Source organism: Saccopteryx bilineata, chromosome 3 (assembly GCF_036850765.1).
Source record: "Saccopteryx bilineata isolate mSacBil1 chromosome 3, mSacBil1_pri_phased_curated, whole genome shotgun sequence".
In the NCBI taxonomy this organism is placed as follows: domain Eukaryota; kingdom Metazoa; phylum Chordata; class Mammalia; order Chiroptera; family Emballonuridae; genus Saccopteryx; species Saccopteryx bilineata.
In genome coordinates this window covers 262,725,173-262,741,001 of record NC_089492.1, presented here as the reverse complement: position 1 = coordinate 262,741,001, position 15,829 = coordinate 262,725,173, and the positions used below count along the sequence as shown (strand labels likewise).

The 15,829-nt window shown below is 40.3% G+C and overlaps 1 protein-coding gene across 11 annotated transcripts in view; it reads left to right on the top strand.

Annotated features, from left to right (window-relative positions):
• Positions 1-15,829, top strand: part of MACF1 (microtubule actin crosslinking factor 1) — a 370,346-nt gene that overhangs the window by 214,126 nt on the left and 140,391 nt on the right. For all 11 annotated transcript variants that reach the window (XM_066269582.1, XM_066269581.1, XM_066269580.1 and 8 more), the window contains 10 exons: positions 1,898-2,076; positions 3,192-3,330; positions 4,113-4,306; positions 5,386-5,548; positions 6,391-6,474; positions 9,335-9,442; positions 9,634-9,732; positions 11,610-11,762; positions 12,056-12,144; positions 15,529-15,664. In XM_066269582.1, coding sequence (XP_066125679.1) covers positions 1,898-2,076; positions 3,192-3,330; positions 4,113-4,306; positions 5,386-5,548; positions 6,391-6,474; positions 9,335-9,442; positions 9,634-9,732; positions 11,610-11,762; positions 12,056-12,144; positions 15,529-15,664 — 1,344 coding nt within the window. The remainder of the gene's footprint in view (positions 1-1,897; positions 2,077-3,191; positions 3,331-4,112; positions 4,307-5,385; positions 5,549-6,390; positions 6,475-9,334; positions 9,443-9,633; positions 9,733-11,609; positions 11,763-12,055; positions 12,145-15,528; positions 15,665-15,829) is intronic.

Here is a 15,829-nt window from a genome sequence, read left to right as displayed (position 1 = left end):
CCTCTGTTTATGTTTATCTGAGGCTTCCTCATGATTAGAAAGTCTGTATTTCCCATGTGTAAGATGCTCCCATGTATAAGACACACCTTAATTTTGGGGCCCGAAATTTGAAAAAAAAGTATTACATAAAATTATTGAATTCTGCCTGACCTGTGGTGGCGCAGTAGATAAAGCATCGACCTGGAAATACTGAGGTTGCCAGTTCAAAACCCTGGGCTTGCCTGGTCAAGACACATATGCTTCCAGCTCCTCCCCCCCTTCTCTCTCTCGCCCTCTCCTCTCTCTCTCCCTCTCCTCTCTAAAAATGAATAAATAAAAAAAATAAAAAAAGTTTAAAAAAAATTATTGAATTCAAGTTTTATTCATCATAAAATTCATACAACTCCTCATCACTGTCAAAACTCCCGTCCATTAGCTTGTCTTCATCTGTGTCTGATGACGAATCACTGTCTTCAACAATGAGTGCAAAAACAAGTGCGAAAAAGTGGGAAATGCAAGTAAAAAAATCTACAACCAGTGTATAAGACACACCCAGTTCTTAGATCCCAAATTTTTTGGGAAAGGGTGCGTCTTATATGTGGGGAAATACAGTAGGTTACCCCACTTTTGGCAAGAATACTGTGGAAGGGATATTGTATCCTTGCTGGATAATATCAGGCGGCATATGATATTGATTTGTCCTATTACTGTTGATAATTTTTATCACTTGTTGCTATTTTCTCCTCTGGTATTACTAATTACTTTGTGAGGAGATACTTTGAGGCTATGTAAATATCTTGTTTTATATCAAGTTTTTACCAACTAGTTTTAGCATCTGTTGTTGCCTCTTGAGTGAATAAATATTAGTATGACTGTTGCCAAAAGATTTTCTAATTCTGTCATTCCTTTTACATTTTTAAATTTTTATTCTATCAAATGGAAAGAGCTCCCTCCCTCTCTCCTTTCTCTCTTATGTCAGTAGAGACTTATGAATTCTTATTTTATTCAGTGGTTTGTAATTTGCTACTATCCTTATTTTGATGTTCAAAATTTTTCAAATTTAGCCATTGTGGGAGCCCTGTAAAGCTGGCTCATGTCATTTTAACAGGTCATCATTATCCTTTGAGTGCTTTATTATTTTGCAACAAAACAAGATATTCCAGGTTTATCTTGCACTGACCATCCCCATCCTGGAACCAGCCATTTCTTAAGGTAGTCTTGCTTCCTTTACATAGAGAATGTTTTTTAGAGACCAAGATCTGGGTGCTCATTGTTGTTGGGGTGTCATTGCTGTAAGACTACTCAGCAGATAGAGCTAGAAAAAATACATGGTTACATATGTATATATGCATTCACACATACAAACACACTCCTATTTCTAAGTATGTATATATAAATATATCACAAAGGTAGATCAATATATTTATCAATCTGTCACACACACAAAACTATGAATTCATATATCTCTTATCTCCATCTAGTTCCAAACTAATACCATAGCGCTTATTCCAACCTTTCCTCCTTCCCTTTCACAAGATTGAAAAATCTACTTTACATTATCCACAACAAATTTACTTATTGCTCAGTTCTTACACATGCAGAGAGTACTTTCAGAAGTGCTTACTCATACTACTATTAAAAAAACCCCTATTAACTGGAGTTCAACATGTACAGTATTTATAGTCTTTTTGTTGTTAGCCTGAAGGTGTGTCAATAGGCCAGATACTTTGCCCAGAAATTACTTGTGTCTGTTTTTTCCCCTTCACCCCCTTTAGTGCTGTTTCAGAGTTTATTCAACCACTCTCTTATAGATGGCATTTAGGTTGCTTCCATATTTGGCTATTACAAACAAAGACTTCTTTCTAACTTCTTTGTTTAATTCTGTCTTCATCTTTGTTGTATGTCTTATTCCTGACAGCGTACCCAGGGTGATTTGCAGCAACTGAGGTCAGACTTGGATGCTTTTTCCATGAAGTGCAACAGCTTTCTCCATCAGTCCCCGTCTGGTTCAAGTATTTCAACTCTGCACTCAGAACTCAATCTGCTGGTGGAGAAAATGGACCATGTATATAGTCTCTCCACTGTCTATCTGAATAAGTGAGTGAGCCGAGGATTTGGGTCCAAATGGCAATGTTTTCCATTGGAATGAGAAAGGAAAGTTCCTGGAGTGTTTCATGAACAATCCAGAGGGGTTGTAGATCTTGAAGAGCATGTACCCATGACAAGATACCATGGCTTTAGTTCCAAGTATTGAATGGGTTCCTTTGTGCTCCCCTGAACAAATGCCAGTGGGGTGGGAGTTCATTTGCAGTGTTAGGACTCTTTCTTACCTCATTTTTGTTTGATTAGATACCTCTGGACAAAAAGAAAGGAAGTCTCTGGCCAGAGGCTCAGTAGATAGAGCATCAGCCCGGCGTATGAATGTCCCAGATTTGATCCCTGGTCAGGGCACACATGAGAAATGATCGTCTGCTTCTCTGCCCCCATTTTCCCCTTCTCTCTCTCTTTCCCTCCCCCAGCTAGTGGTTGGATTGGTTCGAGTGTGGCCTGGGGCACTGAAGATAGCTCCCTTGGAGCACATCAGCTTCATGAGCTAAAAATAGCTCAGTACTTGAGCATCAACCCTAGATGGGTTGCCAGGTGGATCCCAGTCAGGGCACACACAGGCGTCTGCCTCACTATCTCTCTTCCTCTCGCTTGAAAAAGTAAAAAGAAAGGAAAGGAAAGGGACACTAAAAAATAGAAAAGTTTTGAGTAACCAGGTCTTTGAATCTCTTCCCTCTAACCACCCATCTCCACCCCTGACCTTGAGGAAAAAAAGGTCTTAGATGTTTCACAATGTTGAGTGGATTTCAGGTCTTATACCTTTTCTCCCACAAGTTTACCACATGTGTGCATGTCTCAGTGCCACCTAGAACTTTATTGTGAATTGGTTTAAATTGGTACCACATATGCCATGCCCCCATTTTTTTTTCTTTTGAGATTCACTAATCAGCTAGTGATGATGAAATTGATTTGGGCAGTTATGTTTTGTGACCCTCTCCTTGGTACTCCCATCCAAGTATTAACAAGGGCCGACCCTGCTTAGCTTCCGAGATCAGACCGGATTAGATGCTTTCAGGGTGGTATGGTTTAGACACTCCTTGGTGCTCTGGATCTGTAGCCCAGCTCTTAAAATGCATGCGTTAATGGAAATGATTTTATCCTCACAGGCTCAAGACAATTGATGTCATAGTGCGTAGCATTCAGGATGCCGAACTCTTGGTCAAAGGTTATGAGATCAAGCTGAGTCAAGAAGAAGCAGTACCAGCAGACCTCTCCGCCCTGGAGTCCCATCGCTCTACATTACGGGTTGGTTGCTCTGAGTTTCTTAGGAGGTTGACTTAATATAAGGGTGAGCAAAAGTAAGTTTACAGTTGGGAGTACAAGAAACAGAGTTTATTCTTGTATTATTTATTTGTATTACAACTGTGAACCTCCTTTTGCCCACCCCTGTATATCCAATGCTTTGAGTTGGTGAAGAAATACAGTTTTGGATGGCATGACGCTGATTTTAAGTTTGCATTTGAACTAGGCAGAATATCATATTTAATATATTATATGGATTCAAAGAAGGGACTGAGAAATATGTCTAGCTAGAAAGGGGAGATAAGGAACTATGCTTTTCCCTTTTCTCTCTCTTCTCCCCAGTAAAATCATGGCTTAATTGGATATAATCAATGGCTTTGCTGTAAGTTCGTAAATCTCTTAGCTGTTATTTTATTTGATTTTTCCAGGCAACTCTGTGAGGGGGATAGGGTAGGGATTTTTATTTTCATTACAGGTAAGAAAACCATGAGTCAGAATGGCTAAATGAAGTATGGTGTTTTCATAAGTTATAGATGATAGAGCCAGGTTCCCAACACAAGTTCTTTGCCCATTTCTCTATGCTGTGCTGTCTGCCTGTAGCTGCCCAGTGTGTGTGAGGTCTGTGGAGGCATTTCTGGCACAGACGTTATAGGGTTTAGCTTCTGAATCACAGCTATAGTGGGAGCCAGCTGTTGGCCATGTCCTTGCTGCCTACCTTTGAGTCTTTTTTACTTTTTAGCGTGGAATATTTTTAATCTTATGTTGCTGTGTTTGTGTTTCTATAGCATTGGCTTAGTGATGTGAAAAACAAGAATTCGGTGTTTGCAGTCCTGGATGAGGAAATTGCCAAGGCCAAGGTGGTGGCAGAGCAGCTGAGTTGTCTGACCCCAGAGCGAAACCTGGATGTGGAGCGCTATCAGGAGAAAGGCTCCCAGCTGCAGGACCGTTGGCACCGGGTCATTGCCCAGCTTGAGACCCGGTAAGTGTCTCAGGGTAGTGACCCTACCCTTTTCTCCTATCAGGGTTCAGGGAGTAGGTTTTAAACAAAAATAATAATATCTGCGTATTCTTGTTTAAAAGCAGGAATTGGTAGGGAGAGGTAGAAATGAAATGTCATAATGAATTCTGGACAAGATGAGTAACAGGAAGTTGGACCACCAGCCCCAAAGCAGACTTGAGTCTTGCTTTTGAGTCAGCAGATAGTTCTATTAAGTAGTGCTTCTCCTTTTTCCCTTGTCTTACCTAATTAAGTCATGATGACAGTACTGACTTAGAATACAGACTGCAAAGGTGACCTAGTGATCTCTTAAGGACAGAACCTGAGGTTCAGGTCTTGTTTTACTAGCTTTGACTCTAAATATAAACCATTTTCATAGTGAGCCTTTGCAGAATTTCTTGCTTCCTTTCATTTGCTAATTCGGTAGTTTTTATCTCAGGAACTTAAGGTCCTATTTCTGATGACTGATTTGAATAGGAAATATAGAAAACTGCCTATCTGACGCTCGGCTGGGTAGGCAAATACATAGGGTGACGAGTTATAGCAACTCAAATAAGTTTGGATTGATTCTCTATAATTGAATTACTATCCCATGGATGGCTAGGCTAACAAAAATGATATTTTAAAAAATGCACTGAAATGAATAGTAAATAGGTACTATTTTTCACCTACTCTAACTTTTATCATCCTCCCCAAGAAATGACAGTGATTCATAAATCATAGCTGGGGTAATATGATAGGCACTCCATCATTCAGGGACAGAAGTGTACAGCCAGTACTACCTTATTGGCAACCCTGGGAATCCTGGGAAATCTCAGTAAAAAATTTGACAAGGATAATCATAGGATGCCAGGCCCCAGACAGTTCCCAGAGCCACTCTTTACCCCACAGGGCACTGGGCTCATACATAGCTCTCAGGATTGTACTGCTTTCCCCCACAAATAAAGATGTATCCTGTGTGGTCAAGCTCAGCTGGAGGCATAGGCCAAGAAGGGAAATCTCATTTACTTTATTATATTGACACCAAGATACCTCATAGCAGTTTTTCTCTGCTCCTTCAGCCAATTGGAACTAGAAAGTATCCAGGAAGTTCTGGGAGATTACCGAGCCTGCCATGGAACTCTTATCAAATGGATTGAGGAAACCACTGCCCAGCAGGAAATGATGAAGCCGGGCCAGGCAGAGGACAGCAGAGTGCTCTCAGAGCAGCTCAGCCAGCAAACGGTGGGTGTGGCAGCAGCATGGTGGCAGTTGGGGGGAGGGTTAGCTCGTCATAGCTAAAGATGATGTACTTGCAATTATGCTCCCCCTAATGTGAGATTCTGAGCCCTGTCTCCTGAAAAGGATTCAAGCGGGATTATCTCAAGATGCTGGTGTTGCATTTAGGCCAGATGACCTATAAGGTCCCTTTTAATCCTAAATTTCTATGAGTATCTATTGAAATCATTTGATGGACAGATTAAAAGGACTTTGGTTTATTTTGTTTCTTGATATTAAATTTTATTTTACTAGGATTAGAATATGGGGAAAAGCTATGAGTGAAAGAAAATGACTTCTTTCAGAGCAGTTTTTATCTGTTGGTATTTTGAGGTCTTTTGTTTTGTTTGGCATTACAATTAGGTTGCCTGGATTCCAATCCTGGTTTACTCACTTACTATGAGACCTTGAGCAAATTGCTTAATCTCTCAGAATTATATTCCTCGTCAATAAAATGGACATAGTCGGTTATTTGTTCAACTGACCTCATACAGTTGTAGTTGTTAGGATTAAATGAAGTGATGCGTGTAAAGTACTTAGAACAGTGCTTTTTGAAGTGTGGACCCCAGACTAGCATCTGGGAACATGTTAGAAATTCAAGTTCTCAAACCCAAACCCAAGCCTACTGAGTCAGAAACTCTGGAGATGGGGCCCAGCATTCTGTGTTCTAGGCTGTCTTCCAGGTGATTCTGATGGTGCTAAGGTTTGAAAACCACTGCCTTAGAACCTAATAAATGTTCTTTCATTATTTATTATTCATTTCAGCGGTTTCAGTGACAAAGCTAATGTTGTGATATTTTGGTCCCTAGGATCTGTTTGCAGAAATTGAGAGAAATCAGACAAAATTGGACCAGTGTCAAAAATTTTCCCAGCAGTACTCCACTATTGTAAAGGTAACTACCACGCCCCAAAGGGAACGTAGTGATCGCCAGCGTAGGAACACTTGCACTGTCGCTGCAGTTTTTTCTCTGTCGCTCCTCTGCTCCAGGCTGGCCCCTCCCTCAGCTGGTGCAGATGTGCACTGCTCCTGGCCCTGCATTTCAGGATGCTCAGGGAAGTACCAGACATAAACCGTGATTCCAGGAATCTTCATTTGGATGACCCACAGGCCTCTTAAACTTAACATGTCAAAACAGTATTTGGGTTTTCTCTCCACGTTGCTTATATCAGGATATAGTATCAGCATTTTCCTACTTGCTGAGACAAAAAACCCAAGAGTCATCCTTAACATTTCTCTTTGCTTTAAGCTTTGTGTTCAGTCTTTGGACTTAACAAGCTGGCTCCATCTTCCAACGTGTCTTGTATTTGACTACCTCTCATTCCCACCCCCACCCCCCCACCGTTTCCCTGGTTTACATCTAAGTGAGGACTCTTCTCAAACTGCTCCACTGCCTCCGAGCTGGCCTCTTGCTCCTGCTCCACAGGCTGTTTTCCCACAAGCAGCAGACTCAGCCTTAGAACATACTACCTGTCACAGAGGTTCAGACACCACCTATGAGATACACTACCAAAAAAAAAAAGAAACTGCTAATTGTGCAAATGCCATTGATTGTAAGACATATTTCAATTTTAGAGCTACTAAAATGTGAAATTTTGTACCTTACAATAGATGAAACATAGAAAATTGGATCACGTTGTTCTCTTGCTCACAACTGTCCAAAGGCTTCATATCATACTTATAATAATTTTTTTTTGTGTGTGAGAGAGACAGAGAGAGGGACAGATAGGGACAGACAGATAGGAAGGAAGAGAGATGAGAAGCATCAACTCTTCATTGCAGCACCTTAGTTGTTCATTGATTGCTTTCTCATGTGTGCCTTGACCAGGGGGCCACAACAGACCGAGTGACCCCTTGCTCAAGCCAGCGATCTTGGACTCAAGCTGGTGAGCCTTGTTCAAACCAGATGAGTCCATTCTCAAGCTGGCAACTTCAGGTTTTCGAACCTGGGTCCTCTGCGTCCCAGTCCAATGCTCTACCCACTGCACCACTGCCTGGTCAGGCACTTATAATAAAATTTTAAATTCTTTGTGGATTATGAGGTCATGCCTGATCCAGCCCCCCATTGCTCCAATAACATCTTTAAATAAAAATGATCTGATATTGTTATATATTTACTTGTTTATTATGTACCTTCTGACTAGAACATAAGTTCCAGGGGAGGAGCAAGGTTTTTTGACTCGTTCTCCACTGTGTGTGTAGTGCTCAGCACAATGCCTGGCATATGGTAGATGCTCAGCAAAGAGTTTTTGAATGAATGGATTTCCTTAGTTAATAATAGAAGACTTGATATCACAAAGAGTTGAGTTCAAACCCTACCTTCACCATTTCCAGGCTTTAGACTTTGAGCAAGCACTTAGCCTCTTGGATTATCTGTTGCAATACATACAAAATGAGAATGGTAACAACCTCACAGATTGACTGCGAGATTAAAATGGTATAATGGATACATAGGACAATGCTGTAAACCTAAAACACATTCAGTAAATGGTAGCACCTGCTTTTTCTATTATTACTCTTTTATTAATACTACTACTATTATTATTCTATAGGTTGCTTAAGAAACTCATCCCATGTTTTCTTCCTGCCTAGGGTTTTCTAAGTAGACAACAGAAAGTGAGATATTCTAGGCAAAAGAAACTGCATAATCAAAGGCATAGAGGAATGAACATACAGTGAATAGGTGAAGACATAGGAAATATTCTGGAGTAGCTAGAAGGAGTATGGTACAAAGAAGCAGTGACCAGGAAATGAGAAAGAGTCCAGAGCCAACCTGTGAACTGCTGTGTTCAGTTCTTTTGGCTTTACTGTCTATTCTTGCTACTCAAAACGTGATCTTTGAACCAAGAACACCACCTGGGAGCTCGTTGGAAATGCAGGGTCTTTCCCTTACAAATCAGAATCTACATTTTAACAAGATCCTCAGATGATTTGTATGCATGTTGGTATTTGAGAAATTTTTGCTCTATGTCTTTGAAAGCTTTTAAGCAGAGAAACAAAGTGGTCATATTTGTTTTAGAAAAATTATTCTGGTGGCTGGATATAAAATAAGTTGGAGGTGAGATCATAAGCAGGAGCATAACTAAGAGGCTCCTGGCACCTGTCTGTGAGAGATGAAGAGGGCCTGGTGTAGGGCAGCACCCAGGATTGCAGAGGACGTGACAGACAGCATGTCGACATGAGGAGAGCATTGCTTTAGAAGTTAAAAAGCTGAGAGGTAACCCTGACTTTGTTGCCCACCCACTGAGTTAATTAGGCAAATTCACTTCCTGTTTCTGGGCTTCAGTTGCCCATGCATGAGATGAAAAGGCTGATCAGCAAACACACTGCAGATTCGGGGGTCAGCAGCTATGACCCAGAGGCTAAATCTGGCCTATACACCTATTTCTATTATGGCCCATGAGAAGTGCCTGAAAAAAGCAAAGATGAATAATACTTTGTGACACATGAAAATTATAGAAACTTCATTCAACTTTCAGTGTCCATAAGTAAAGATTTATTGTAATACAACCATGCTCTTTTCTTTGACTTACTGTCTGTGGCTGCTTTCACTTAACAGTGGCAGAGGTAAGTAGTTTTGACAAAACTAGCCTGGCCCAGCAGTTCCATCTGTCCCTGCTTTTACAGGAAAAGTGTCTAACTTTTATTTTAAAAGATCACCAAAATGCCTTCCAGCAATGATCTGTGATTTCTATTATGTGATGTGTGTGAGCTATAAAGCCCTACATAAAGGTAGTGAATTTCTTCCTCCCCAGGACTATGAATTGCAGCTGATGACATACAAGGCCTTTGTGGAATCACAGCAGAAGTCCCCTGGCAAGCGCCGTCGCATGCTCTCCTCTTCAGATGCCATCACACAAGAGGTGAACGGGTCGGGGAAGGACATAGGCCGTGTCTTCCCTTAAGGAGGTTCCTTTGTCTGGGCCTTGCAGTTTCATTTACAGCTCACCTTTCTGTTGAGCATCTGACTTCACAAAAACTTCCTCTTATTGTCAACAGCTTCAATATACTTTTCTGGTGGGTAATTTATCTAAATTGTGTTTTTGAACCATAGTTCATGGACTTAAGGACTCGATACACAGCCTTGGTGACCTTAACGACTCAGCACGTAAAATATATCAGTGATGCGCTCCAGCGACTGGAAGAGGAGGAGGTGAGGACAGTTAGGTCCTAAGTAAACAAAGCTTACATAACACATTTTATCTCCACAGGGCACATCCCAGTCTTCCTGTTTTTAGGAACATAAGACTGCACCTCAGTACTACACTTGGATCCATTTTAAACAGCAAGATCACTAACAAAAACACAGAAATGCCTGACCTGTGGTGATGCAATGGATAAAGCATCGACCTAGAATGCTGAGGTTGATGGTTCAAAACCCTGGGCTTACCTGGTCAAGGCACATACAAGAAGCAACTATCAATTGATGCTTCTCACTCCTCCAGCCTTCCTCTTTCTCTCTCTCTCTATAATTCAATTAATAAAATATTTTTAAAAACACACAAAAATATGAAAGCCATGGCACTATACAGACTGTGGAAAGGACACTTGTTTATAGTGTAAGAGCTAGCACAAGAAGGCAAAGTGTCACCTTACTCTACCCCAGCTAGGAACATTAGATGACTGAAATATTTTGCTACCACTCTGCATGTCTGGGAATGACTGTGAAAGTGAACAGATCTTGATTTTGGGGTTACAAATAAATTTTAGTGAGTAGATAAATTCACAGATATGGAATCTGAATAATGATGAGGATTGACTGTATTACATCCAACACTCCCACTTCCAAGTATCTTGATTATGGAGATATCTTAAGGATGAAGAAAAGATGTGAACAATGGCCTTTAATAAGGCACTATTTGTTAAAGGAAAATATTGGAAGTCCTGGCTGATTAGCTCAGTCAGTTAAGAATGTCTCCCAAAACAAGGTTGCGTGTTCGATCCCCTGTTAGGGCACACACAGAAAGCTACCAATGAATGCACAACTGAGTGGAACAACAAATGAATGCTTCCGTTCCCCTCTCTTCTCTCTCCCTTCTTTTTTCTGTCTCTGTAAAAATCAATCAATTAATAAAAAAATTAAGCCCTGGCCAGATAGCCCCAGTGGTTGGAGCATTGTCCTGGCCTTTTGAGGTTACCGGTTCAAGTCCCTGATCAAAGCACATACAGGAGCAGCTCGATGTCCCTGTCTCTCTCAAATTTAAAAAAAAGAAAAAGAAAATATTGGAAGCATACAAATTATTTACAGTGAAATGCTCTAAAGCTGTTAAAAATAGTGAAATAGATTTAAGTAAACTGACACAGGAAGATGTTTATAATATATTATTTTTTGGGGGGGAAAGCAAGTTAGAATACTATGTATAATTATGGTTTAAAAAAAAAATAACCACTGTGTGTACCACCAAGATACAATATGAACATGCAAACAACTTTAGAAGTATACATATCAAATTTCTGGGGGAATGAGATTAAGGGGTATATATATATTATGTATTTCACATTATTTGTGTTTTTTGTAATGAGTATGTAATCTTTTATAATTATAAAAATCTTCTATGTCTTTGCAAAATAAGTTTCCACATATTCACCTACTCTTATAAAAGAAATGCTTTTGGAAATATTAACCCATATCAACTTTTGCCTGTGTAAATTAGTAAAAGACTCCTCTAATGTCACTGTCTACCTCAGTCTTTTTACCTGTAAATATAAGAATTGTGCAAATAAGCTGCTATATGTGAGGGGTTTTTTAAAATCAGTAAATAATTATTGATTCCCTATCATATATAAAATAGTGTGCTTTTTATTTTTTTGTAGAAAGGTGCTAACCTAGATATAATGAACTTAGCTATTTATGTCCCATAGTCAGGCACCTGTGAGCCGTGTTGTAGGCTGGGTAAATTATAGTTAATTTGGGGTTATTTTCGCTTCTTACTGATTTAGGTAACTTTTGTGTCTCTATTTTAGGAAATCTAAAGTCAGGCCAGTCTAATAAGACTGACCAACATATTGATTTTCTATTTCCTGTTCTAGAAAGTGGTAGAAGAGGAGAAGCAGGAACATGTGGAAAAGGTTAAAGAGCTTTTGGGCTGGGTGTCTACCCTAGCAAGGAATACACAAAGCAAAGCTACCTCATCCCAGGCCAAAGAAGTGACAGACATTGAAAAAGCTATTTTAGAACAGCAGGTAAGTATCAGGTCCCTCTGGCTCTTCCTGGATACAGTAATATAATGCAGAAGGTAGTATAATACAAGTCACATGTGGGCCACTCAAGAATGACTGTTACCTTAGGAAATGTTCAATTTTAAGGAGTCATCTTATTTATATTTCTTTTTAATCAGCTGCATATAGCTCATTGGTAATAATAATCTGACCTAAGCTAAGTTTTGCCTTGGATTTTTAAAAAGTTATTTCAAATAATTTTGGATTCTTTAATTTTTTTAGGTTCTGAGTCTTTTCTCTTTATTTCTACTAAATAGGTTCTGGCAGAGGAGCTGACAACCAAGAGGGAGCAAGTCTCTGAGGCCATTAAAACGTCACAGATCTTCTTGGCCAAGCATGGTCATAAGTAAGTGTTAAATGAGAAATTTTGGCACATTTGGGGACCAGATCTACCTGGCTAAAACTTAGGGTTGTGATAAGAATTCGGGCTGGCGAATTCAGGGCAGCAAAAGTCAGATGGTGAAGAGCCTTGTAGTTCATGCTGAGGAGTTTGCATTTGACCTTGTTGACTATGGGGAGGTATCATAAACATGATCGGATTTTGTTGATAAAGATTTTTAGAACAATTTGATAGAGAATGCATTATAGGGGGCAAGAATAGGGGACTGAGCGACCAGTTAAGAAGTTGTTCTTTGCGCCTGACCTGTGGTGGCACAGTGGATAAAGCATCGACCTGGAAATGCTGAGGTCGCCGGTTCGAAACCCTGGGCTTGCCTGGTCAAGGCACATATGGGAGTTGATGCTTCCAGCTCCTCCCCCCTTCTCTCTCTCCTCTCCCTCCCTCTCTGTCTCTCTCCTCTCTAAAAATGAATAAATAAAACAAAAACAAAATTAAAAAAAAAAAAAGAAGAAGTTGTTCTTTGCTTGACTGGGCGGTGGCGCAGTGGATAAGAGCGTCGTTGGACTGGGATGCGGAAGACCCAGGTTCGAGACCCCAAGGTCACCAGCTTGTGCGAGGGCTCCTCTGGTTTGAGCAAAGCTCACCAGCTTGGACCCAAGGTTGCTGGCTCAAGCAAGGGGTTACTCGGTCTGCTGAAGGCCTACGGTCAAGGCACGTTTGAGAAAGCAACCAATGAACAATTAAGGTGTTTCAGCACAACGAAAAACTAATGATTGATGCTTCTCATCTCTCCGTTCCTGTCTGTCTGTCCCTGTCTATCCCTCTTTCTGACTCTCTCTGTCTCTGTGGGGAAAAAAAAAAAGAAGTTCTGATAATTGACAAGAAATGATGAGGGATGGAGAGGGGGCCAAGATTCTAAGGATATTAAGGATGGTGAACTTGCAGGGTTTGGTGATAAACAAAAATTATCAGATATAATTCTCTGGTTTCTGGCTTAGGCCATTGGGTATATGGTGATGCCACTAACCAAGAGAGGTATTACAGAAGAAGGTGTGGGTTAAGGGAGAAGAGGGCAGCTTTACTTGTAGATACTATGAATGTGAAGACCCACAGGACATCAGAATGAAAATACCTAGTATATATTAGGAGGCACCTAACACATGAATTTATGCATTACATAGTTCCACTACAGTTATCTGGTCTGCAGCTGTGTATGTACATTTAGAATTAATGAGAGAAATCTAAAGTGATAGAGACTTGAGCCATCAGCGTAGTAGAAACCGTAAGAATGGACTAGCTTACCAGGCTCAGGGGCTTCTCAATGTTTCTTGTCCTGTAAAGGAACCCTGAGAGAAGTAAAAGGAAAATTCTGAGTGATACCTCAGACCCCAAGAGAGAACAGAATTCTGAAAAGAAGGGAGTGGTCAGAAGTCAAGAAAGGTTAAGACTGAGAAGTGTCTATTAAATTTGGCAAGTTGAAAGTTTTGAGTGACTTTGATGTAAAGTTGGGGGATGATGTCAGATTTAGTCTGATGAGCACATGAAGTAAGGAAAGTAGTGATAATGAAATTAGACACTTTCAAGAAGCTTGGCTATAGGAAAGGAAAGAATAAAGTAGAAATAATTAGAGTAGACTATATAATCAAGAAAGAGTTTTGTTTTCTTAAAATATCAGAGCGACTTAACTGTATTTATGGACTCTGTATCAAGGCCCTAAAGGGAGAAAGATTAAAGTAATAGGAGAGGGGTTCCAGAGGGCTTTGGAGAGGATAAAATGCATCAGTGGGTAGAAAGTGCACCTTAAACAGGAGTTGAGATAGCTTTTCTTCTGAAGTCTGAGAAAAAGGAGATTAAGATAGGTGTGGCGTGGCCTGACCTGTGGTGGCACGGTGGATAAAACATCGACTTGTAACACTGAGGTCACCAGTTTGAAGTGCCAGGCTGCCTGGTCAAGGCACATACGGGAAGCAACTACGAGTTGCTTTTTGTTCTTCCCCTGAGTAGAACCCAGTAAGGATCTCTTCTTCATGGTTGTGGGATTTCTCCCTACCTGTTATGCTAGCAGCCTGCATGTGGGAGAAGGGAAGTCCAGTGGTTTGATTGATCTGGGGCTGGAGTTTTTCAGATTAGTAAGGATAATACTAAGGACTGGTTGAGTTGATGGACTGTGGGATCTGGACTCTAAAGAGAGGAAACAATATAATAGAGAGGACAGAAAGATTAAGAGAAAATGGAGGAATCAAGGAAGACTTGGAAAATCTCATTAAGTAGGCGATAGTTGTAATAAATCACAGGATTCAATTTCAAAAACATAATGTAGAATGAGAAAGAGACTTGAAAATTTTACCTGATTCAAGATAGTGATTGCCTCTGGGGAGAAAGGGAAAGTAATGGAGTTGGAGACAAATACACATTGTACTTTATATCTGTAATGTCTTATTTCTAAGAAAAGTATCTAAAGCAAATCTGGTAAAATACTAAAATTTGGTAATGCTGGATAGTTGGGTAATAGGTAAATGAGAATTTATTATAGTCTTTGTTTAAAATATTTCATTTTTAAAAGAGGTGTAGGAGACGGAAGATAATTGGACTTTGGGTGATGGGAATGCAGCATAATCAAATGTCAAAATAACCTAGAGATGGCCTGACCTGTGGTGGCGCAGTGGGATAAAGCGTCGATCTGGAACACTGAGGTCGCCAGTTTGAAACCCTGGGCTTGCCCGGTCAAGGCATATATGGGAGTTCATGTTTCCTGCTCCTCTTCCTCCTCTCTCTCTCTCTCTCTCTCTCCCCCTCCCTCCCTCCCCTTCTCCCCCCCTCCTCTCTGAAAATTGAATAAAGTCTTAAAAAAAAATAACCTAGAGATGTTTTCTCTGAACATATATGTACCCTGATTTATCCATTAAGATGAAAAATAAACAAACAAACAAACAAATAAATAAAAGAGGTGTAGGAGTAAAGAAAGAAAACTGGAGAAGTAGGGTTATAATTAGGAGTTTTAATCAGTAGATTCTTAAAGTTTAAAGTGACAGAAGGGGAATAATTTTAGATTGATGTCAGGGTCCAAGTTTGCCATGGGGTGGGGCTGCAGTGGAGTGGAGGCCATTGGATTAAGAAGATTGCAGGACTTCAAGCCTGGGGTGTTATAGACAATTGGTGACGTGAGCAATGACATCACCAAGAATCATGACTTGATTTGAAATAAACAGGAAAACTATGAGTTAGAAGTCAAAGTGTTCAATGAGTATGGAGCTCTGTCCACATGATCCGTAGTTAGCAGTGACAAAGAAAAATACCCTCCAAGTTGGAGAAGTCTTCGATTGTGAAGCAATAGAAGAGAGTTTGTTGAAAGGTTTTGTTCTAAAAGAGCCTTAATTCTTCATCTTCCAGGCTCTCAGAAAAAGAGAAGGAACAGATATCTGATCAATTGAATGCCCTGAATAAGGCTTACCACGACCTATGTGATGGTTCAGCAAACCAGCTTCACCAACTTCAGAGCCAGCTGGCCCAGCAGACAGAACAAAAGGTATTTTTAGTTTTACTCTCCAAATTTTGGGAGGGTACCTTTGGAATGGTATGAAAGCAGCTTTGCTGGTTGAAAGTCATGATCACTAGCTTACCAATGTGACTTAATTATTACCTTATTTAACCTCACCATAGCAGCCATTTGTCTTGTGTTTCTTTACTGGGG